Source organism: Xyrauchen texanus, chromosome 2 (genome assembly GCF_025860055.1).
Source record: "Xyrauchen texanus isolate HMW12.3.18 chromosome 2, RBS_HiC_50CHRs, whole genome shotgun sequence".
NCBI lineage: Eukaryota > Metazoa > Chordata > Actinopteri > Cypriniformes > Catostomidae > Xyrauchen > Xyrauchen texanus.
In genome coordinates, this window is record NC_068277.1 from 22,911,250 (window position 1) to 22,935,253 (window position 24,004).

A 24,004-nucleotide genomic window follows, 5' to 3' on the forward strand; every position below is an offset into this window, starting at 1 on the left:
AGCTGATCTCAAGATTTTCATCTACAATTGCACTCATCATATCATCACATCATAGCTGCATATCATCACAAACGCTGATTGTAAACTATATGATTCTGTCACCAAGTATTTTTCCCCTGTATTCTTCAATAAAAATAATGAAATCAGAAAGTGGATGCACAACAGTCTGTTTTATTGAATGTAATCTCTTTACTCACTGAAAGCTGCATATGAACAAACACGCTCTACGTAAAGCCTTGAGGGGATAAATGCACAATCACAGACTTTCACAAGGTGTGTTACTCCATGAATCTCTTCCTAAATCACTATTTTACAATTGTTCATGCTCATGCAGTTCTCCTGTTGTTATTTCGGTGAGTTGGTATGTGTGTGTCATGTCTCCACCATTTTGTATTGTAAAGTTTGTCACACCTCTAACTGAAGAGAGTGAGATCTCAGCAAAGCAGTCTGCAAGTGTGACGTTGGCTTTAGGAGTGGGAAGGGAGGGAGAGGAGGGCAGAGGGGTGTAGAAATCGATGTTAAAAGAAAAGGAAAGGAATTTTTTCCATTTATTTGGTGGCAGTGCTGCAGTCTTAAGTTTTATTACCCTGCCTGTGGTTCCTCTCTTGCCGTGGTATTCTAGGCAGCACTGTGTATGCTTTGTGTTCTTCTGTTTTTGGATTTGAACCCTAATCACTCCAGCGGGACTGAGGTCTATTTGACTGTTTGGCTTTGTACTGTGAGAATAGACTATTGCTTTATATATTTATCAGTCAAATCAAATCACTTTATTGTCACACGACCATATACACAAGTGCAACAGTGGGTGAAAGTTTTGTGTGCAGTTCCGAGCAACATAGCAGTCATGACAGTGATGAGACATATACCAATTTACAATATACAACATATTTACACAAGACTATTTAAATATCAAATGTACACATATTACACAATGCAGTACTAATATACTATGTACAGTAAACAATACACAAAATATAGAATACACATACAATAAAAATAAGAGTATATAAAAATATATATGCAGTAGTTATATTGTGGAGAATATATTTGACAGTCCAGTGTGAGATAATACGATTAATAAAGTGCAGTGCTGATTATTGATCGTGAGAGATCAAGTGTTAAAAAGTCTGATTGCTTGGGGGAAGAAGCTGTCATGTAGTCGGCTGGTGCGGGTCCTGATGCTGCGATACCGCCTGCCTGATGGTAGCAGTGAGAGCAGCCCATGACTCGGGTGGCTAGAGTCTTTGATGATCCTCCAAGCTTTTTTCACACACCGCCTGTTATATATGTCCTGGAGGGAGGGAAGCTCACCTCCAATGATGTTTCTGGCAGTTCACACCACCCTTTGCAGGTCTTTGCTGTTGTGGGTGGTGCTATTGACGTACCAGGCAGTGATTCAGCCAGTCAGGATGCTCTCTACAGTACTGGTGTAGAACCGTGTGAGGATGTGGTGGTTCATTCCAAACTTCCTCATATATATACATTATATGAGTGGGTAAGATAATGGTTGGCTTGGTTAGAACTTGGAAAGCATGATCACTCATGCTTGGCAATCAGCCTGACACAGGAACACGTGTTATTTGAGTTCAGTACTTTTGACACCATGCTTTCATATTTTATATACATTATTTATATATAATTTAATATTTAAAATTATTATGATATAATATTATATATTAAATATTTATATAAAATGTTATTTATATGTGCCTGTATCCGCACCAACCTTCTTTTAAGGAGTATTCCTCTGTCTGTCCTTCAGTTTATGAACAGGCATATGGTGTGTCCTCTGTTCTTTGTGAATGGGAAGGTGAGCTATACAGTTGAAAGATGTTTGTGGTGTGCAGTAAACAGAGACACACTGTATTTGTGTAATGCTTTCCTGCACACTAACACACACACACACACACACAATCTATTGTCCAGCAGTAGTCTGGAATGCAGATTTCATGGGCTTTGTTGATTGAACACAAGCATTTAATTGCACACTTTAATACAGTGTTTGTGTCTTCACCCTTGCTAGTGTTAGATCTTGCAAATAGTATCTTGTGTTATACACTGTGAAAGAAAGTGGAATTGATATATTGATGTTATTAGAACTTGATGTCCTATGTCTGGAGGTGTGGTGACCATTTTAGTGTACAGGGTGCCTAATCTGAAAGTTCTGGATGACTGGTTCCTCCTAGTTCCTACTCCCACTTCCTGTTACACATGCTGACTGTAATAGCAGCTTCAGGAGCTGGGCTGGGAAAAATGGGACTGAACTGTTTATTTACAGCAAACAACCATTGTCAGGGGCGGAAGAACTGTTTTGAATTACGTAGTTTGTCCCTGACTCAAGCCAAGTATGAAATGTACAGCCATTTAAGGGCTGTAAGTGTATAGGTATGGAATATTCGATGCAGGCACACACATTTACACATGTGCCAATACTTAAAGGAAGGAAGGGCCTTTACAGGAAAGCCAAGGAGGAAAGTGTTGCTGTCTTGCTTTGGCATATCCATCTCTAAAGTGGAATTGGCACAAATGTTTCGACACCATTTGCCAGAGAAATTGGTTAATATAGACTATCCATTTGTAGCAATCTTAAAGTTAAAGATTTAGTGTGTAATTTTTGTACCACCAGTGGAGTCAAATGGAATTACCAAGATGTTGGGTCTAAATATACATAGTAAATAGTAAAATACATAACCTGTATTTAAATGAATATTTCACCCAAAAATGAAAATTTGCTTATAATTTACTCACCCTCAGGTCATCCAAGATTTATCTGAGTTTCTTTCATCATCAAAACAGAATTTAAGATTTTTAGGATTTCATTTCAAGCCTCCTCCTTTAAACAATGCAAGTCAATATCTCAGTCTCATTGCATTTTGGACCATCAAAAAATGGAGGACATTCACTTGCATTGTTTAAAGGAGGAGGCCTGAAATGAAATCCTAAAAATCTTAAATTCTGTTTTGATGAAGAAAGAATCTTGGATGACCTGAGGGTGAGTAAATTATAAGCAAATTTTCATATAAGCAAAATATAACTATATATAAAAAATTTTTAATATTTAAAGATAACTATGTATAATTATATATTGATATAAATATGTATAATCATTATATATTGAGTTATTGTTATATGTGGGGCTTTCTCAGCAAATATTTGTATATGCGATAAAGCACGATTAATTAATCGGGACACCATGTAATTAATTCGATGAAAAAATGTAATCGATTGACAGCCCTAATTTAAATATATTATTTTTGAATTATAAAAAAACTGTACAATGTATGCTTAAAGTATTTTTGAACACTTATATAAGATTTGCTTCAACTTTTGCAACTTTTACTTTTAAGTTTTTACCAAGTACTAAAAATAAAAATAGACAAGCATAGAATAGAATGAATAAAAAACAATTTCCAAACTAATGTGCAGAGTCCTCTCGTATTAATAAAGCTGCATACTTCACGATAAGAAATGCACAGTGACATATTATGATTCAATTGCGTTCTAATCTAGCTGCATTAAACGTCCGCACTCGAGGGATTTGCGTCCCCGAGGCTCTCTCAGCCGGGTGCCATTTCAATCTCCCCCCCTTAGATCAAGACATTCGCGCAACTCATTGAAGAGGCACCGATCACACAGAGAAATGCCAGTTTCTGAGTTTATAGTTATTAACATGATCTGCTGCTGTATTATTGAACTTTAATAAAGCTATAACGCATTAAATATAACTGCATTTAAGATGTAATGCATGTTTCCTTTAAAGAGCTCCGGCTCCGCTTATTCCACAACGAGACTGCTTCTGAATTTATAATTTTTATTTTATTTTATATAATTCCCGAATACTTTGGGATCTACATAAGAGCTGTGAAAGTTTAGAGTGCATCTGGACTGTGATCTGTGTAATTCTTCTCCTCCGTCAGGCGTGAACTGCAGTGCTGCTCTCACGCTTCATCATTACAGTTTAATGTGATTTCATGTTACGTTAAATGAGATCAAACGACTTTTCGACAACAAAAATGTTTCTCGTCAATTTTTTATTTTCGACATTGTCGATAATGTCGACTAAACTTTTCAGTCCTAATGCAAATGATAATATGCTTTTAAACTCACCTGCTTTGGTTGCTTGAATTAATCCGGGTGTCTGTCTTTCAGGTGCTTTATTAAGTTTAATGTGTTTACTTCTTTCGTCAGAAAATTGCGAAAGCACTGTTTACAAATAGGTTTTTGCTGATCTATGATTTTTCCCTTTTCATCAGCCTCAAATCCAAAGAATTTCCAAACCTGGCTTTTTCCACTTTTCTTTTCGACAAGATTAAGTTGAGACTCCGCAGCAGCAGCTACATTGCTTGTCGTCATCTTTTGCTTGTTGTGAGCGTTTGAAAGTTCCCGACTCTGCATGGGGAGCGGTAGTGTAGCAGTTAGCGCGCTGTGCTACGAACCTGGTGACCTGAGTTTGATTCCTGCTCATGGCCAACACCAGTGACAATTATCTGAACTGGTCCTGGGCTTCCCCTAGGTTGACTCAGCCTAAAATGAGTACCTGGTGTGGTGTGTAAAACATCACCACTTGGGGAGACAAAGGCAGTCGGGTGTGGTGCTGGCCACCCACCCCCTTGTGTACTGTTCTGGCCTTAATAGGTGCTCGCTAACAGCACTTGCCCCTACAGTCTGTTAAGGCTAAATGGGGTGTGTGTGTGTGTGTGTGTGTGTGTGTGTGTGTGTGTGTGTGTGTGTGTGTGTGTGTGTGTGAGCTTGTATTTATCACTTTGTGGTAGGATAGTAAAACCCGAAATTTTTGACCTTATGGGGACATTTTGTCGGTCCCCATGAGGAAAACAGCTTATAAATCATACTAAATTATGTTTTTTGAAAATGTAAAAATGCAGAAAGTTTTCTGTGAGGTTTAGGTTTAGGGGTAGGGTTGGGTTTAGGGGATAGAATATAAAGTTTGTACAGTATAAAAACAATTGTGTCTGTGGAAAGTCCCCATAAAACATGGAAACAGAACGTGTGTGTGTGTGTGTGTGTGTGTGTGTGTGTGTGTGTGTAAAAGTATGCTCATTTTACTTTGGTAATGGGGAAAGAAAGGCATGCTCCCTCTGGAATATGTCAATCCAGACAGTTCCTCTCAGTGTGGGGTCATCCTGTGGGAATGCATTACTGTCAGACTGCACATATTTATAGGGCTTCTTTTTTATTAACAGAACCATTAGGCGAGGATGCTGCTGTACTATATTCTTTCCTCTCTCAGTAAGTTTACATGTGCAGTAATAATCGAGCTACAGTAGGTTTTTGTGTAGACAAGCTAGTCTTCATCTGCCTGTCCATGTATATGTGACATGATGCGCTATTAAATATTTGAATGAAGGATGTCAGCTGAGGAAGCTGACATTTTGCATCACCTCTTTCAGAGGTTTTAAATGCTTTAGTCTGACTGAAATGTTCCAGTCTGATTTTTTCCTAGACAATGCGATTGTGAATCCACTTCGTCCAGCATGTATACATGTTAATTGGACCACAACTGGCCTTGCCATTGTGCACTTCCTTAAGATTTTAAAAAGTCAAATTATTGTTTTAGTCCAATTTAAATTGTGAATGACTATTTTAATTATGTTATTGATGTTAAATTTTTTTTTAATTCTGATACTCCATACAAGACTCACCACATGTGGACACGATGGGAACTGTTGACTTGAGGTGTTAACATGGTTCATTGGTGTTGTAGACTATGAAGCCTTGTGAACTGTTCTGCATCCATCATCTATCTGTTCTGAAATTCTTGTTCAACCTGTTTGTTATTGTGTCAGCAGTTTTCCCAGAATTGTAGTGGTTGACGATATATCGCAGAGGCTGATAAATCAGCCAATATTCGGAATTCTTACATGATCGCCATTGGCCTATAAATTTACGTGTTTGGCCGATTTGTTTTTCAAGCCATGTAGGTGCTAAGTATTACCTGCTTGCATGTAAAGGAGGCATCTGAGACATGTAAATGCACAATCACAGATTGTTTTGTTGTTACGTGCCATTGTGTTACTACAATAATAGAAAGTTGTACGACAGACTGGCCCCACTTTTAATTTCCTTAGTGCTTCTGATTAGAACAGGGAAAGCTGTTTAATAAAAACAGCTGATATGAGTTAAGATTCATTTTTATTCCTCTATCTCTCTGTTTCTATCTCAGACAGTTGATGAAATGACAGAGCACATACACCCCTACCACTCAGAATTGCTTGCCATTGATGTGCTTTCTGCTTCATTGAAAAGAGTGAGAAAACATTTACCTGGCCAAATGGCCACTGCAACTGCAGCAAAACACTGTTCCAATATTTTGTCTTATTCCACTACTTTGTTTCCCTGTCTTTCTACTCACAAAATATTATTTTTTCACACATATTCTCTCTCTCTCCACCCCCTCGCTCTCTTACCGCTGCTGGCTGAAATGTACTGCCCTCCCAGGGAGACAGGAAGTGGCCCTCACATATTTCCCCCATTCAAACAATAATAGGAGAGAATGCTAGGTATTATTTTAGCAGTGGCTTGCCACTTTATCTCTCCCAAACATAGTTTCCTCTCCATCTGAGCATCGCTTCCTCTCCCCCTAATGTCATTTGAGGGATGTTGTGTGTTGGTGGGAGAGAATAAACCGTTCAGTTGTCTAAATGTTTGGTCTTCAGTTGTGGCTTGAAATATTAAGAGAGAAAGTGAGCAAATCAGCTGGTGTTTGAGAAAGGAAGTAGGGGGAATGTTTGTCTATTCTTTTTTCCTGCTCTAGGAGTCTGGTCAGAGCCTCAGGCTGCCTCATTACAGCTAAATGACTGCCAACCTTCATTCATATGACCGTTGAACTGTTAAGGTCCTGATAAAAACTGACCACTCAGAGCAGACGCAGACCTCAAGGTTATCCTGTGGCTCAAGTTTTCTTTAGAGGGCGAAATGCTTATTATTTAAACCTGAACTTCACCTTGAACCTCAAGCTGACATATTGCTAACAGGCTTGGATTGGATTCATCTTGGAATATCTCCCTCACTGTGAAGTTGTATTAAGTGTTGTGAGTATCTTTCAAAATGTGTGCAAAACCTAGACTGGAGGTCAAATCTTTGGTGACATCTATAGCTTCAGTCTTGTTAACTTGTTATCTGTTTGGTGTTTCACACAAACGAACAGTAGCTGTACTTCTAAAGTCTTAGATGCTCATTTGCTTGGGTTAGGTTTTTTGTTTGTAGGTTAGGATGACAGCATTTATTAGTGCGTGGTTGTGAATTTTAGTGAAGAAAGAGGCTTTTTAAATAGCTGCATCCGTTTTAAGAAAGTAAATGGAAATTTTGCTGTAAATTTCTATGAAAAAAGCTTGATACCCATATTAGTAAATAAGCGGAGGTCAGATTTGAAAGAGCCCCACATGACAATTTCAAACAGAGATTTCCCTTTATACCTCTCTGTGTTTATCTACACTGAAAGTGCTTTGTGCGTATAGTGTATTTTCCTCACTGATTAATGCTGTGGTTTCCAGATGCTTGTGAATGTTTTGGTGACACTGTTCAGCTCATCCACGTCTCTCTGACTTTGTGTCTGTTTCTGTTCTTCAAGCAGACGCAGTGTCCCACTGATCCCTCCTCACTCTTGGAACCTGGCAAAGCTGTCTGAGGCTCCCTGCACTACGGGCACTGCTGATGCCTCAGATGGACCCCCGGCTATGCAGCTCCACTTCACACCTTTCAGTGTACCTTGGCACTCTGGGGGTGACAACAAGTGGGTACACAGATGAAAAATAATAATAAACATACCTTATTCTACATAAACTTTATCATAATCAGTTTCTTGATTTAACAACATTTCAACAATTTATATTTAAGCACTTTAGACCTCTTTAATCCTTCACATTGCACTATTAATAGCTTTAACAGTCTTTGTGAGTCCACAAGAAAGGTAGAGAGAGATAGAACTCATTGTTGGACTAGGGAATTTTGCTTCAAGCTAATTTCACAGAGAAAACAATCAGCAGGAAACTTGTGATCTCACATCTTGTGTCAACATATGCCTGACCGGATGCCACCTCTATTTTCAGACGTATGATTCAGACATTCTTCACAGATCACCAGTAAAGTGAAAAAAAGGTCTAAAACACAACATTGACTTAAGAGACTAATCTTTAACTTTTAACTTTAAACTTTCTATGTTAGATTTTTTTTATTTCTTCATCAGTGTCTTACTGCTGAGACTGAGGCCTAAACAAAACACTGGTTTTTAATAAATTAAAATGTCTAACTCATTGCTGAATAAAAAGAAAATCAGATAATTAAATAATTTACATAGAGTTTTACAGTTATATTGTGATATTAATTTTGATTTAACTTTAATCAGTTGCACTTGAAAAACATTTAACATTTATCTTAGATGGAAAGCAGGACTATGACTCTTGTCTTATTTTTATTAGACCGTTTTTGTTGTGCTTTTTTATGTGCTTGGAAAATGCTCTTTTAAAGATTGCTTTGGACATCACAATCAAGGTGGTGTATTCTCACATGTTCCATGTTGTTGGGTGGTGATGGTATTTTGATTGGACTAGGAATAATGATTCCACTATGGAAATCGAATTTCTTCTCTCTTTGCTCTTTTCCTCCATTACAAGGGTGGAGATAGAAACATAATGGGCTTTCAGGAAGCCTCTGCCCAATCACTGAAGTGATTTTACTATCAAGATGCTCTTAGTACAATATTTTTGTTTTACGTACTGTGTATTTTTTATTCCAATAATTTGGTCTACTTCCATAAATGACCACTTATTTTGTCTTTGATTATATGCTGTGGTTAGGGAATTTTCTGTATCCTTTTTGTAATTGTGTCAAATTAGCTTCTTTAGCTAGTTTTTGATCACTTCTGTTTCTTTGTTTGGTTGTGCAGTGAGCTGTCCATGCAGTGGGGCCATATCTCCAGGCACTACAGCACAGACCGCAGCAGCTCAATAGGGAGTATGGAGAGTTTGGAGAATCCGCCTAACCAGGGATCCTATGAAAGTCATCTCTCTCCCATTGATCCTGTAATCTTTAACAACAAACGTGACTCCGCTTACAGCTCCTTCTCTGCCAGCTCAAACACATCAGATTATACTGTCTATGTGAAACCTGAGGAGATCAACTCAATGGATAGTCTCCTCCAGGGTCTGGGTTCTTCATGCAGGTATCCAGGCAGAGGGCAACATTCTGCCCAAAGTGGCCATGGAGGCATGCAGGATCAGAGTGAAAGCCTTAAATCCAAGATACTGTCTTACAGACCTGAAGCTAAAGTTCGGCCGTCTTCCTACAGTTGTGAGGAGGAGCATTGTGAACCACCGCAGCCACCCATGAGGAAGGGCAGTTTCAGGGCTACCAGAGGCAAACCAGGAATCACAGATAAACGCTGTGTATCTGCTCCTGTTGGCATTCCAAGTCTAACAAGCATGGTTGAAAAGGAACCACCAATTGAGGAAGTGCTGACTGGCAATGTTTATTTGAATGGAATTCAAGACAATGAGCTAGACCTTAAAGGGAACATTATAGAGCCTTATTACACCTTTAACTGTCAGAGAGAATTGGGTAGAGAGAGCAAGGCAAGAGAAGCTGAGAAAAACCACTTAGAAAACCAATCAAAATCTGTAGAGACATCTACACTTCCTTTGAGTTCCTTTTTGGAAAGAAATAGTGATGAGCACTTTGATACCCAGCTACAACCAGAAAGTAGTCTCCAATCAGCAATGCAACGTCACAGCGCCCCTGAGAAACTTCTTGCTTCTCAGCTGCGTATGATGGATTTTTCCAGTGACAAAAGTGACCGCTCTGACTCTCCCACTTGCCAGTGGTCACAGTCTCCACTGTATATGCGTGAGGCCAGCCCAGAAATGGCTCAGGTTAAGTGGGGAGCAAGCAGGTGTTCCACGCCTGGTTCATTGGCAACTTCAGAATTTGAGGATCCTGGGTTAGAAGAAGAAACAATTGAATCTGGACAAAATCTATGGGGGCAGTCTATAAATGTGCCTGGAAATCATGTGGGGATCCCTGGACATGGCTCCACCACCAACTCTCAGACCCTTTTGCAGAACTTTGGGACTCTAAGTGCTACAGTTTGCATGGACACTGATATTTATGAGAATGGTGGAGGAGAATTTAGGGTGGGTGATGGCAATGTCACAAAACAGTCACAGAAGCGGCAGTTCCGCACCTCCAAGTCACGTCGTAGAAGTGAGCGGTTTGCCACCAACCTGCGTAATGAGATCCAGAGGAAGAAGTCCCAGCTTCAGAAGAGTAAAAGCCCAAGTGGTGAGGAGACATTGGAGGAAGAGCAGGTGGGAGATCTTAACATGGAGCCAGTTTCCCCCCCAGACAACCATCAACACAGAGTCCAAACCCTTACAAGTCCTCTTACTAACCCTCCAACTGCCTCCAAACAGGCACTTCAACAAGTTCCAGCCCATGATACCACACAAGCTAAAGAACATTCCAGAACCATGGTTAGGAGCTGCCAGACTTCTCAAACCCAACCCCAGGTCTCTCAGCATAGAAGACCAGTAGGTGTACAAGTTGTGGAGGAGATGGCACCTGCAGGTAAACCACGCCGATGGCACTGGACACCAGAACACAAGCTCCAACCAGAAATGGAGCCCACTGAGAGTAAGAAGAATGAGACTACAGGACCGATATGGTCTGGAAAAACAGGAACGACAAGAGGGAGAACAAGTTCCACCAGTGGTCGTTTAGGTCGATCAGATGAGTGTGACATCCCTCCCTTTGCAGACCGCAGAAGATTTTTTGAGGAATCTAGCAGAAAGTTGAGTCAGTCTGTAACAAATTTATCAAGCCGAAATCAGAGACCAGAAAAGCAGAGTAGACAGAACAATCCATCCTCACCTGAACCACTTGAGTTAGCTACTAACCTGGGCCGGAGGAGGTTCTCTTATCAGGGTGTGGTGCAAGAAGGGTGCTATGTCAACTCAGTGGACATTAGGGGACACTATATGAGTACCTATCATGACCAAGAAAAAGCGAGGGAAAGGCTGATAGAGAGAGAGCGAGAGAAAGAACAAGAGAGGGAGAGGAAAATAGAACAAGAGAGAATTAAAGAGCTAGAGAGACTTCAAGAACAAGAAAGGCAGAAGGATTTGGAGAAGGAACAGGAAAGATTGAAGGAGGAAAAAGAGCAACAAAGGGTAGAAGATTGGGAAGAGAGACAGAGACTGCTAAAGAGAGAAAAAGAATGGGAGTCCGAGAGAGAATCCATTCACTCAGAACACAATATTCGAAGTAACACGGTTCCTCATTCTTTGTCTCATGATCGGAAGCAGCCTCCCAGTCCTCCAGATCCTTCCTCTTTCCAGTCCTCTGAGAATTATTGTAGCAACACTGCCACCAACGTCCAAAAGCCTTGCTCAGCATTTCACCCAGTGACTGGCCAGCACAGCCAGTATGATGGCTACTACATAAATCCATCCTACAATGCCAGGAGTTACACCCCATCAGAGGTAAGACTGGGAAATAAGCGTTGTCCACTGTCCAACAGGCAACTTCAGCTGTTGACAGATTTAGCATGACCTTCATATCATCAAACTCAGGGATGTTGCCTGAAAATGTATTGGAGAAAATACCAGATGTTAGCCTCATAGCATGTTATAAATATACAGAGGGAACTGGGGCCTGGGTAGCTCAGCGAGTAAAGACGCTGACTACCACACCTTGAGTTGTGAGTTCAAATCCAGGGCGTGCTGAGTGACTCCAGCCAGGTCTCCTAAGCAACCAAATTGGCCCAGATGCTTGGGAAGGTAGAGTCACATGGGTTAATCTCCTCGTAGTCGCGATTAGTGGTTCTCGATTTCAATGGGGCGCGTGGTAAATTGTGCGTGGATCATGGAGAGTAGCATGAGTCTCCAAATGCTGTGAGTCTCTGCGGTGTCATGCACAGTGAGCCACGTGATAAGATGCATGGATTGACTGTCTCAACTGAGACTTGTCCTCCGCCACCCAGATTGAGGTGAGTAACCGCTCCACTCGAGGACCTACTAAGTAGTGGTAATTGGGCATTCCAAATTGGGGAGAAAAAGGGGATAAAAATTAAATAAAAGCATCTGCTACTCATCAAGTAATTAAATGCATAAGTAATAAAAAACACATTCTTATAAAACTTATTTTTCTTTCAGGCCCATCCAGCACGGGAGCAGAAACAAACAAAAATAAATAGGAAGTTCAGCCTGACAGAGAGGTAATGTTTCTGTTTAATTTTATTTTTTTTACGGATTTTAGATTGACCACTGTTTTAAAACTTGTGTTTATGGACCGTTAATTTTTTTTTAAAGGTACAGCAATAATCTCTTGCAATAAATAGCCTATAATAACCCCATAATAACTTCGGAACAAATACAGAGCTAATGTAGGAGCTAATAACAGTTTGCTATCCCACAGGGACTATACTAGGTGTAGGAAAGACTCCAGCTTAGGAGAGGGTGGCCCTGGCTTTGTGGCTCAAAACATCAACAGTGTTTCAGTTGCCAGCACTGAGGGGCATCCAGGTCTGTTCTCACCCCTTAGAAACCGTGCCATGTCAGAGAGTGACATACGTGTTGAGACACAGGATCGCCATAATGCCATTTCTATCACCAACATGAGCAGAATGCGTGCATCCACTCTCAGTGAGCTGGATGAGAATAGAGTATGTGTAGGTGATGTGAAGAAGAAAAAAGTTCCTCCACCTCCTCGTCCACCACCCCCAAAATGGGAGCAGTTTCACAAGAGGCAGGCATCCCATCACAACCTCTTCTCCTCTCATCCACTAATTTCCTCACACTCTTCATCTCCACCTCGGCCACAGCAGTGTACATCCCGCCCCCCCAGTGTGCCTGAAATGACTCGTCAGTGCTCTTATAGTCTTCCTCCAAAGGAGGTCCAAGAGAACCATCACTGCTGCTGCCAGGACTACTCAGCAGCTCCTCCCAGCCCTGCCTTCATGTGCCGGGCTTTTAAACCTGTAGCCCAGGCTGCAAGAGATAGGGACATATCCCCTCAGAGTTATGACATGAGAAGAGAGTTTGATCAACCTTTGCCACAGCCTGAACCATGCACAAGGTACAACTTGCCATTCAAGTCCATATTATATATTTGTGAAAATGTATATGATTCATTTACCTATTTTCTACTTCCATGTCTATCCAGTTTCAGAGTACTTGTCCATACTGCCACAGTGTCAGAACATGAACCTAAAGCCATGGTAAAGGCCAACTTTCATGAGCACCTTGTAGAGTGGGATGGGTCCAGTCCTCACCACTCTGTTGCACAGAGCACTTCTAGGTTTGTGGAAGTTCCAGAGAAAAGCTCATCAGCTGGGCCTGTGTGTCCTGAATCCTATTTCTCCATGAACAACTACCACTTGCATCCCCAGCAAGCAGGCTTCCCTGGCACAGCCCACAAGAATCATATTTTTTCCTCTCACAGTCCAAGTGGTGGTGAGGATGGAAACATGCCCTTGGAGACAGACATCGATGAGATCTGTGAGAATGAGCGAGCAGGAGAGATAGAAACAAGGGAAGCAGAGGGCAGGATGGAGATGAAGGGTTTTGCAAGACAAGTTATGGTGCTGGAAACAGACATTGACAACATGCCTGAGGAAGAGGCTTTATCAGCAAGAGTTATTAGAGGACCGAGGGGTTCCCTGGTGGACTTAATTTTAGAGGAAGATTATGGTATAACTAGGAAGGAGCTGATAGGAGAGTTATTTCCCCAAAGTGCAGAGATTGGGATGGGTGGGGAGAGCTGGAGAGGAGGCTACCCAATCAGTGGAGGAACTCTCGAAAGGTACAGCAGTGTTCTTATCTGTCTCTTTTATTCATTTTTTTATTTGGGCCAGTAACCAACCACCCAGGAAACCTAAGCACAGCTATTTTCTAGAAACGCTCAGAACACCACTTAGCAATCTGCTGGCATCAAGCCAGAGAATTTTGTAAGGACAAGCATCCCATATATCCTTCAGGAATTTTGTATATTTTTTATATTAGTGTTGTCACGGTACCAAAATTTCAGTATTCGGTACCGATACCAGTGAAAATCCACGGTTCTCGGTACCAATTTCGGTACCAAACCAAAGTTTAATTTAGACTAAATTTACAAGAAAAAAATCCATGGTTCTCGGTACCAAAGCAAAACACAAAAACATGCTAATTGAACAACACACTATTTTTATTAATAAAGGTAAACAATGCCATTCTTTATACTTATTTAAAATTGTGTTTCAAGTTTTTCCACAACTAATAAATGAAAATAAATTACACACCTAAAAAACACAACAATAAGCCATGACTGAATAAACACTCAGTGTTATATTTATAAACTTAAACATTTTTATAAATTAAAAGGTCATTTAAAAAACCTCTGGTGTGTCATTTAAAAAAACCTTCATGTCCTCCTGTTTTTTTTTTTAACCCTAATAAAATGTATAGTAGCATTAAATAGTTAATAAAGAAGCTTAATTCTAACACTCATTATATTTACGTTAGCTGCACCACGTAACGTTATGCTAATGATTTACTACACGGCTAACATTGTGTTTATTTCAATCCGACATTCAAATTAAAATATGGTATATAACTCAAAACAGAACCTCTAAATTTGAAATTAATTTGAAACTTACCTGCTTGAACTCTTTCATTAGACCCGGGTGTCGGTCTTTAAGGTGTTTTATCAAGTTTGATGTGTTTCCTGCTTTTGAGAGAAAACTTCGATGACATCGTTTGCAAATTGGTTTTTGATGATCTATGATGTTCCCCTCGTCATCAGCCGCAAATCCGAAATATTTCCACACATGGCTCTTTCCTCCTTTCTTATCAACAAGAGCAGTCACCACACGCCGCAAATCCGAAATATTTCCACACATGGCTCTTTCCTCCTTTCTTATCAACAAGAGCAGTCACCACACGCCGCAAATCCGAAATATTTCCACACATGGCTCTTTCCTCCTTTCTTATCAACAAGAGCAGTCACCACAGCAGCGCCGGCGGTCGCCATGTCTCAGCGCTTTCATGAGGAGGACGCAACTTCACGCGCTTCGTGCGTGCGCAAACTTTGACCGGGTACTCGGTACCACTGGTACTTGGTACCGAGACGTTTTTTTTTTTTTTAGTACCGACTTGGTACCGAAGTACCGAATATTTTGACAACACTAATATATATATATATTGTTGTAGTTGCATGCTCTCTCATTTTTACCTTTTACCTTCTAATGTTCAGTACCTCCACCTTCATCTCCAATTTTTTACTTAAAAAATGTCTTCCTAGGCCTTCTAAAATGGCAACATCCACAGCTCAAGCCTCACGGTCAATCTGCTATGACACATCAGCTGACAACACCCAACTTCTTGCCAAGATCAGAGAGATATCAGAGAGGAAAGAAGAGGAGGAAGAACTCAATTATAAGGTGACATTTTATTTTAAAAGTGTCTTTTATTTTTATTTTTATTTTTTTTGGTGTATATCAGACTAATCTTATAGTAAATTTAGAAACAGAACTTTAACTTTTCTTTAGCCAAAAGCGGTCTGTGCTTAACGAAATTCAAAACACTGCCCCCCCCAGTGGCCAAAGCAGTAAATGTTGTTGGGCGTATGGGAATGTGTGAGCTCCATTTTCTGGTTGAAATGTCCATGAAGGGGCACCAAAAGCTAGTTGTGAAGTGAATTGTTTTCAGCTGTACAGGATGTATGTAATACAGTAAAGAGGAATGCATATTTTATAAACTGAGCCATCCAACCCAACCCCCTCTGGTCCCCTATGCGGTCTTCTGGTCACTCCACAAGGGTAGGTAAATGCGCTTGGACCGATGCAAAAATGTCTAATGGGAGATGCCACTTGTCAGTAAGTCGGCATAATGTGTCCGATCCTTGGGTACTGGAACTCTCAGAAACATCATGCCAACTTCCTGTGTGATCATGTTGTATATTTGTCTGCACAAGTAATAGGACAAGAAATAGGCTATAGAGCAGGGGTTGGGAACCTTGCTCCTGGAGGGCCACTGTCCTGCAGAATTTAGCTCCAACCCTTATCAAACACACCTGCCCTTACATTTTTCATGTAATCCTGGAGACCATGATTAGTTTTCTCAGGTTTGTCTGATTAGGGTTGGAGCTAAATTCTGCAGGACAGTGGCCCTCCAGGAGCAGGGTTCCCCACCCTTGCTATAGAGTATATACACAAAGTTTAACAGTCTTGCTAATGCTGCAAGACCACGTCCTCCCAAATCCATTTTCATTTAAAAACTGGGGCCTGGGTAGCTCAGCAAGTAAAGACACTGACTACACAACCTAGAGTCGCAAATTTGAATCCAGGGAGGGCTGAGTGTCTCTAGTCTGGCTTCCTAAGCAACCAATTGGCCCGGTTGCTAGGGTGGGGTAGAGTCTCATTGGGTTAACCTCCTCGTGGTCGCTATAATGTGGTGAGTTGTGCATGGATTCCGCGGAGAATAGCGTGAAGCCTCAACACGAGATATGTCTCTGCGGTAACGTGCTCAACAAGTCACGTGATAAGATGCGTGGATTGATTGTCTCGGAGGCGAAGACAACTGAAATTCATCACTACGCCACCACGAGGACTTAGAGTGCATTGGAAATTGGGTATACTAAATTGGGGAGAAAAAAAAACTGTTTTCAGTTTCTAAAAGTTCCAAAGAATGCGGTAATGGAATTTCTTTTTTTAAATGCTCAGTTTTGGTGGAGGAAAATGCTGTTCTACTGTAGATGTGTAAAAATAGCTAAATCCATGCATTTTTAAAGGAAATAGGGTTAGTGTGGACATGGTCTTAATGTGTTCATGCACTCTGGCATGATGCTGATGAATGGAGTATCCAAGAATGCAAAATTGTTTAGTTTTTTTTGGTTAAAACCTACCTTCATTATATATTTGACCCTTGCCTAAATGTATGTCAGCGTGGCAACTAGCCCTGGACTCCACTATTTGAGAAATTGATACTGTATATACATTTATTTATGGGAGGTTTTTCATATTTGTTGATCTTGTGTGTGTATATACATTATATACCACTATTCACTGTGAACATTTTTACAGAAGCAGCTTATGGAGAGTCTTTGTAAAAAGCTGGGTGTCCTGCGTGAGGCCCAGAGGAGTTTGCAAGAGGATATTCGGGCCAATGCCCAACTGGGAGAGGAGGTGGAGAGCCTGGTGCTCGCTATCTGCAAGCCTAATGAGGTGGATAAGTATCGTATGTTCATTGGTGACCTGGACAAGGTGACCAGTCTGCTGCTCTCACTTTCTGGAAGGCTGCTCCGGGTGGAAAGTGCCTTGGACTGTGTGGACCCAGAGAGCAGACACAGCGAGAGGGTGAGGAGAAAGAGAGTATAGGAACATTACTGTTCTGTTCTTGAAAAAAAAAAGCATCTTCGATCTGTAGCTCTGTCTGTTTGTATGCTTTTATTTAATCATGATTTGATCCTTGCCATTTCAGTTTAAAGTCATGCCTTATTCTCTCTGTCTCACTGTTCTGTGATGATATAGCTACAACTGCTGGAAAAGAAAAAACAGCTCCTGGTGCAGATGGGAGAAGCTCAGGAGCTCAAAGAACATGTAGACCGGCGTGAGCAGGCTGTTGGTATTGTGTTGTGTCGTTGCCTAACCCCAGAACAGATGCGTGACTATGGTCACTTTGTGAAGATGAAAGCAGCTCTTCTGGTAGAACAGAGGCAACTGGATGACAAGATCAGACTTGGGGAGGAACAGCTCAGGGGACTCCGAGAAAGCCTTGGCCTGGGTCTGGGGGTCGGTCTGGGGTTCGGGCATTACTGAGAAGTGGTTTGAAATACAAGTGTTATTTTAAGAGGACAAAATGCTTTTGGGAATGTGTATATAATGAGACTGAAATGACTAAAATAATGGCCAAGAATGGATATTACAATGAAGTTTCAATACCGAGCACAACAGCCATATTAGATTGAACTTGGACTGATGGTTGGGTTTTAAATCATTAACTTCTGAAATAAAATTACATCACTACTTGAAGTTGTCTATAAGGACTTCACTGCAGCTGCACTAATAACCATTCAGCAAAATTAAGTTAACCTCAGACACTACTCTAAACTGCCAAAGAATTTGTGTGCGAATGTGTGTGCTTATTTTTTTGCTTTGAACACAGCAGGGGCACTGCTATTTATTTATTTATTCACACACATTATATGTATCAGTCAATTAAGCAGAGAATCCTGGGTGCAAGGCCACATTTATTGAAGAAATTAAGATATAATAAAATATGAACATTCAGATGTTATGGACAAATATTTGGCAACAACTAGCAGTCTGATTTTATTTCATTACAACCTTTGGCTCGGTAAATGTTGTTTAAATATCTTATATAAAAATATATATATATTTGTGAAGGATTTCTATGTGCTTTGAATAACTGAATAAGTCAGAAGTTTACATACACCTTAGCCAAATACATTTAAACTCAGTTTTTCACAATTCCTGACATTCAATCTTAGAAAACATTCCCTGTCTTAGGTCAGTTAGGATCACTACTTTATTTTAAGAATGTGAAATGTCAGAATATTAGTATTCTTAGAATGATTTATTCAGCTTTTATTTCTTTCATCACATTCCCAGGGGGTCAGAATTTTACATACAATTTGTTAGTATTTGGTAGCATTGCCTTTAAATTGTTTAACTTGGGTCAAACATTTTGGGTAGCCTTCCACAAGCTTCTCACAATACACCAGCCAGAATTGGTGTAATTGAGTCAGGTTTGTAGGCTTGCGCATGCTTTTTCAGTTCTGCCCACAAATTTTCTATCGGATTGAGGTCATGGCTTTGTGATGGCCACTCTAGTACCTTGACTTTGTTGCCATTTTGCCACAACTTTGGAGGTATGCTTGGGGTCCAAACATAACAATCATTTTGGCCATAAAGTTAAATTTTTGTTTCATCAGACCAAAAAGTATGATAATTGTTCCCATGTGCACTTGCCTACTGTAGTCTGGGTTTTTTTATGGTGGTTTTGGACATTTCTCCAAAAAGAGGAACAGTGGCTTCTTCCTTGCTGAGCAGCCTTTCAGGTTATGTCGATATAGGACTCGTTTTACTGTGGATATAGATACGTGTCTACCTGTTTCCTCCAGCATCTTCACAAAGTCCTTTGCTGTTGTTCTGGGATTGATTTTCACTTTTCGCACCAAATTGCATTCATCTTTAGGAGACCGAATGTGTCTCCTTCCTGAGTGGTATGATGGCTGCGTGGTCCCATGGTGTTTATACTTGCGTCCTATTGTTTGTACAGATGAATGTGGTACCTTCAGGCCATTTTATTTTTAGAAATTGCTCTCAAGGATGAACCAGACTTTTGAACCAGACAATACCTCAGACTTTTTCTGAGGTATTGGCTGATTTCTTTTGATTTTCCCATGATGTCAAGCAAAGAGGCACCGAGTTTGAAGGTAGGCCTTAAATACATCCACTGGTTCATCTCAAACTCAGTACACATCCTATCAGAAGCTAATTGTCTAAAGGCTTGACATAATTTTCTGGAATTTTCCAAGCTGCTTAAAGGCACAGTTAACTTAGTGTATGTAAACTTCTGGCCACTGGAATTGTGATATAGTCAATTAAAAGTGAAATAATCTGTATGTAATCAATTGTAGGAAAAATTACTTGTGTTGTGCAGAAAGTAGATGTCCTAAACGACTGTGGAGTGGTTAAAAAAAAAATAGTTTAATGACTTCAAAGCTGTTACAGATGTGATGTCAGCTCATATGCACAACCTTTTTTCACAAAACATAAATCGATGATAAAACCAAAGCTTCAATTGTTTTTTCAAAAAGTGTATGTAAACTTCTGACTTCAACTGTAGTGAATGGTAGTGTGCATCTTTTGTTATGTTATTAGTGTTACCAAGAGGCACCCCTTTGTATACATACATTTCATATTTAGTATGCCTTATTGTTCTTACAACACTTTGCTCAGCTAAATATTGTTGCCAAAGATTGACTTGATGTCTTTGTAAGCATAAGAATATTAATGTGCTGTGCCTACTTTGTGGAATATCATGCATAAATACTCTTGTTAATTATCCTAAAAACACTGCCTTACCAAAACCCTTGTATGAAATTACATTGATGGGAATTTTGAAGCCCATAAATGGACATTTCAATTGAAGTATGGTTTAAAAAAAAAAGTTTTCATTTAAATTAGATGCACTGTGAAACCTTGTATCTCACACCTTGAAATGGCAACATCTGGGGCAATGCTACTTGATTTCCTTATCCTTGCGGGAAACTGGAAATTTCTCTAGAAGGAAGAAGAATGCTGCTTCATTGACCATTTACTGCCTTGAAAGTCTTGTGTTGTTTTTTGCCAACCAAAAAAGGAGCAAGAGTTAATAATTTGTATTTGAGGGCTTCCGCATTTGATTATAGGCTTAGAGTCCAAAAAGGAATGAATGTATGTCTTTGCTATCAAAACTGCAGCTTGGCAAAAAAGCAAACGTTCCCTTGTGCTTATTTTTGTCATTTTGTTTGCTTTATGGTGCATACACTTATAGTTTATCATGTATGGTAAATAGATAAGTGCCAGAGATGTAAGGAAATATTTGGTCTATTGATAATGTTCCTGCTTTTGGGGGATTGAAAATATTGTTTGTAAAAACATGTACCATTAAAGGTAATAATATCTTAAACTGGTTATGTTTGTGTTCTTGCGTTACTCATTCATGCTGTTTTCTTCTTGTTACATTTTTATTTACATTTTTTCAGGTTGCAACTCACTGGATATTATGAAACCAGGCAAATGTTTTATAAGGCTAGTGGATTCAAAACATAATTCATTCTGTGCTGATATTTGTGTTTTGAGAAATGTGTATTTGTGCATGTGTGAGAAAGAGTAAGTGGACTATTCTATAACATGGTACGATCCCACACGCTCCTTTTCCTGATTCATTTCTACTTAAAAGACCTTATTCACAGTAATACCATCTTTGATTTTTGACTGGAATAAAAATGAGTATGTTAGGGGATAAACCGTCTTCTCAATGACATACACTGTATAAAGCTCCTAGATCAATTATAATTTTTCACAACTCATGTTCTCTGGAGTTATTTTTTATTTTTTTTGTCTACTTCAAAATCTTGAAAATATATTTTTTCAATGTTTTGTTGGCTTAATTATCCAAAAAACACTTTAAACAAATGTAAAACCTACTGAAGGGACTGTACGTCCATCCCTCACAGCCTCATTTTCATTCCCTTCAAAAATGAAAGATTGCGCTCTGAATAAGTTCTAAAAGAGAATTAAATTGTCTATGCAAGGTTGTTTTGCATTGAACAGACGTTTATTTAGCAATTACTTTTGGTTTAGAGCAGTTGTTCTCAAACTGTTTGGACCATGGAGCACATCTGACCAATTCAGATTATACCAGTGCTTGAAGTGGGGCAGTATTCTGTACCTGCACTTCTCTAATTTTGTCTACAGAGTACCGGCAGTTTTTCTTGCGTACAGGGCCAGCCTGTGGGTTTGTGGGCCCTAGGCGAAATTATGAAAATGGTTTTAAATAACTTTAAAACATCCATAGAACCATTGCAAAAGTGATGAGCAGATTTTTTTTTTTTTAATAGAAACCACTAAAAAGAAGCACTATACTGTATAGTATATAGGAATATGTCTATTTTAGGTGTTTTGACAAGTCACTATATTATCACCTTATTTTGATCACCTTTCAACTTTTTTTCTAGAAGTACAAATAAATTAATGTCTCAATTAAAATGAGGTCATGGAAACCACAAGTATAAGAATTACTGGGTAACATTTTACAATAAGGTTTGCATTAGGCATCATTAACAATATATAATAAAATATTACAGCATTTATTAATATTTGCTAATGTCAATTTATAAAAATATAATTGTTTTGTTTGTTCATTTTAGTTAATATTGTATTAACTAATGTTAAAAATTGACATTAGTTTTGTAGAAATTAACATTAAATAATATTATGAAGTATTGCTCATTGTAAGTTCATGTTAACTAATGTTAACAAATACAACCATAAGTGTTACCCAATAAAGTTACACTATAAAAGAAAATGCTGTTTAAAATAGTTTTAATTGTATAGGACAATGCTTGAAATTCTGCTGAAAATGGAAATATTATATATTCAACGTGAGTACAGCAAGATGACTCTTTCACTCCATGGAATTTCCAAGAAATACTCCACAATACAAAATCCAGCCAATAGGAGGAATAAGCCCAAAGAGCATGTAGATTCATCCATAAAACTTTCCTGAAGGTGTTTGTTACGAACCCTTTTGTTAAAAGTGGCTACGTAAGGGTTTCACAACATAAAGAAGGACACGTGAGACTCGAGTACGCTGCGATGACATTTATTACTCACAAACATCCAAGAACTCAAAAAACACGTATCACAAATAAAGAGAAATAACGAACTTCAAATAAGATGACGGTAACAAATATTAACACGACGACCAAAAAGTAATTTAAATAAAAGAAACGAAAAAACAAAAAAAAGGCTTGTTTGCTGGTTCTCTCTCCTCTGCCATAGGCTACTCCGCTTCAGCGTCCTTATTATAGTGGATCAGAAACGACTCCAACGAGGCGCAGGTGTATAATGATACACAGGTGCAGACCCATCAGTAAACTCAGACACACAAAAAGAAACACAGAGTCATGACGTCATCACAAGTAGAGGAAAACACAAGACGCGAACCATAACACTCCCCCACTTAAAGAAAGAACCAGTCTTCTTTTTAGACAGGTTCTGGACGAAGCGACCAGTAGAAGCAAACAAGAACACCATAATAAAAGTAACATTACACATAGGCTACATATAAATTAAATTATACATTTACCTAGCCCCGAGAAAGGGCATCTGCCACGACGTTGTCAGTTCCTTTCTTGTGGTGGATCTCAAGGTTATAACATTGAGCCATTAGCGCCCAGCGCATCAACCGTTGGTTATGATTGTACATTCTATTTAAAAAACCAAGGGATTATGGTCTGTGTAGACGATGACGGGAGTAGAGCTGTATCCAACATACACATCGAAGTGCTGCAAAGCAAGCAACATAGCTAGTCTCTTTTTCGATAGTAGAATAATTCAACTGATGACAATTAAATTTAGCTGAGAAATAAGAGACTGGATGGGATATGCCATCAGCACCACTCTGAAGCAGGACAGCTCCAACTCCGATCGCGCTGGCTTCTACCTCAAGCTTGAACGGACGAGCCAGGTCAGGAGCAGACAACACCGGAGCACTGCAAAGGAGAGACTTTGCACACAAAAATGCACTTTGACATTCCACAGTCCAAGTAAAAACAACTTTAGAGCTACACATCTTCGTTAAAGGAGCAACTACAGTCGAGAAATTTTTACAAAAACACCTGTAATAGCCAGCCATGCCTAAAAATCGTCGCAACTCTCTCCTAGTAGTGGGCACAGGGTATGCAAGAATAGCAGTCACTTTTGCATCAACCGGACGTAATTGACCAACCTTTCCAACCTGTTTCCCCAAGCATGTAACTGAGGCTTTCGCAAAATCGCATTTAGTCAGATTTAAAGTTAAAGAGGCGGCGGCTAATCGGCTAAAAACATTGTGCAAAGTAGAGATGTGATCTGTCCACGTAGAAGAAAAAATAACGACATCATCAAGATAAATATTACAGTTCGGAACATCACCTAAAACTGCAGACATTAACCTTTGAAAGGTAGCAGGCGCGTTTCGAAGACCGAACGCCATACGCGTATATTGAAAGAAAGAATCGGGAGTCACAAATGCGGAGACCTCAGAAGCACGTTCAGTTAATGGCACCTGCCAATAGCCTTTTAAAAGATCTAATTTCGTAATGTACCGAGCAGTGCCAAGATTGTCAATACAATCCTCTACTCGAGGCAACGGAAATGCATCCGGCACAGTAACAGAATTCACCTTGCGAAAATCAGTACAAAAACGGAAGGAACTGTCAACTTTAGGTACTAAAATGCAGGGTG

At 39.6% G+C, this 24,004-nt stretch overlaps 1 protein-coding gene across 6 annotated transcripts in view; it reads left to right on the plus strand.

The window, feature by feature from the left end:
* LOC127660467 (protein Shroom4-like) overlaps positions 1 to 20,680 on the plus strand; it is an 81,508-nt gene extending 60,828 nt beyond the window's left edge. The window contains exons 3-11 of one of the 6 annotated variants that reach the window (XM_052150751.1): positions 7,589 to 7,750; positions 8,903 to 10,319; positions 10,425 to 11,492; positions 12,165 to 12,226; positions 12,427 to 13,086; positions 13,174 to 13,812; positions 15,289 to 15,427; positions 17,069 to 17,341; positions 17,516 to 20,680. In XM_052150751.1, the coding sequence (XP_052006711.1) occupies positions 7,589 to 7,750; positions 8,903 to 10,319; positions 10,425 to 11,492; positions 12,165 to 12,226; positions 12,427 to 13,086; positions 13,174 to 13,812; positions 15,289 to 15,427; positions 17,069 to 17,341; positions 17,516 to 17,803 (4,708 nt within the window). In that variant the 3' untranslated portion in view covers positions 17,804 to 20,680. Of the gene's footprint in view, positions 1 to 6,646; positions 7,050 to 7,588; positions 7,751 to 8,902; positions 11,493 to 12,164; positions 12,227 to 12,426; positions 13,087 to 13,173; positions 13,813 to 15,288; positions 15,428 to 17,068; positions 17,342 to 17,515 lie in introns of those variants that run through there. The other 5 variants (XM_052150760.1, XM_052150766.1, XM_052150730.1 and 2 more) reach the window with 5 other exon arrangements.
* The last annotated feature ends 3,324 nt before the right edge of the window (positions 20,681 to 24,004 follow it).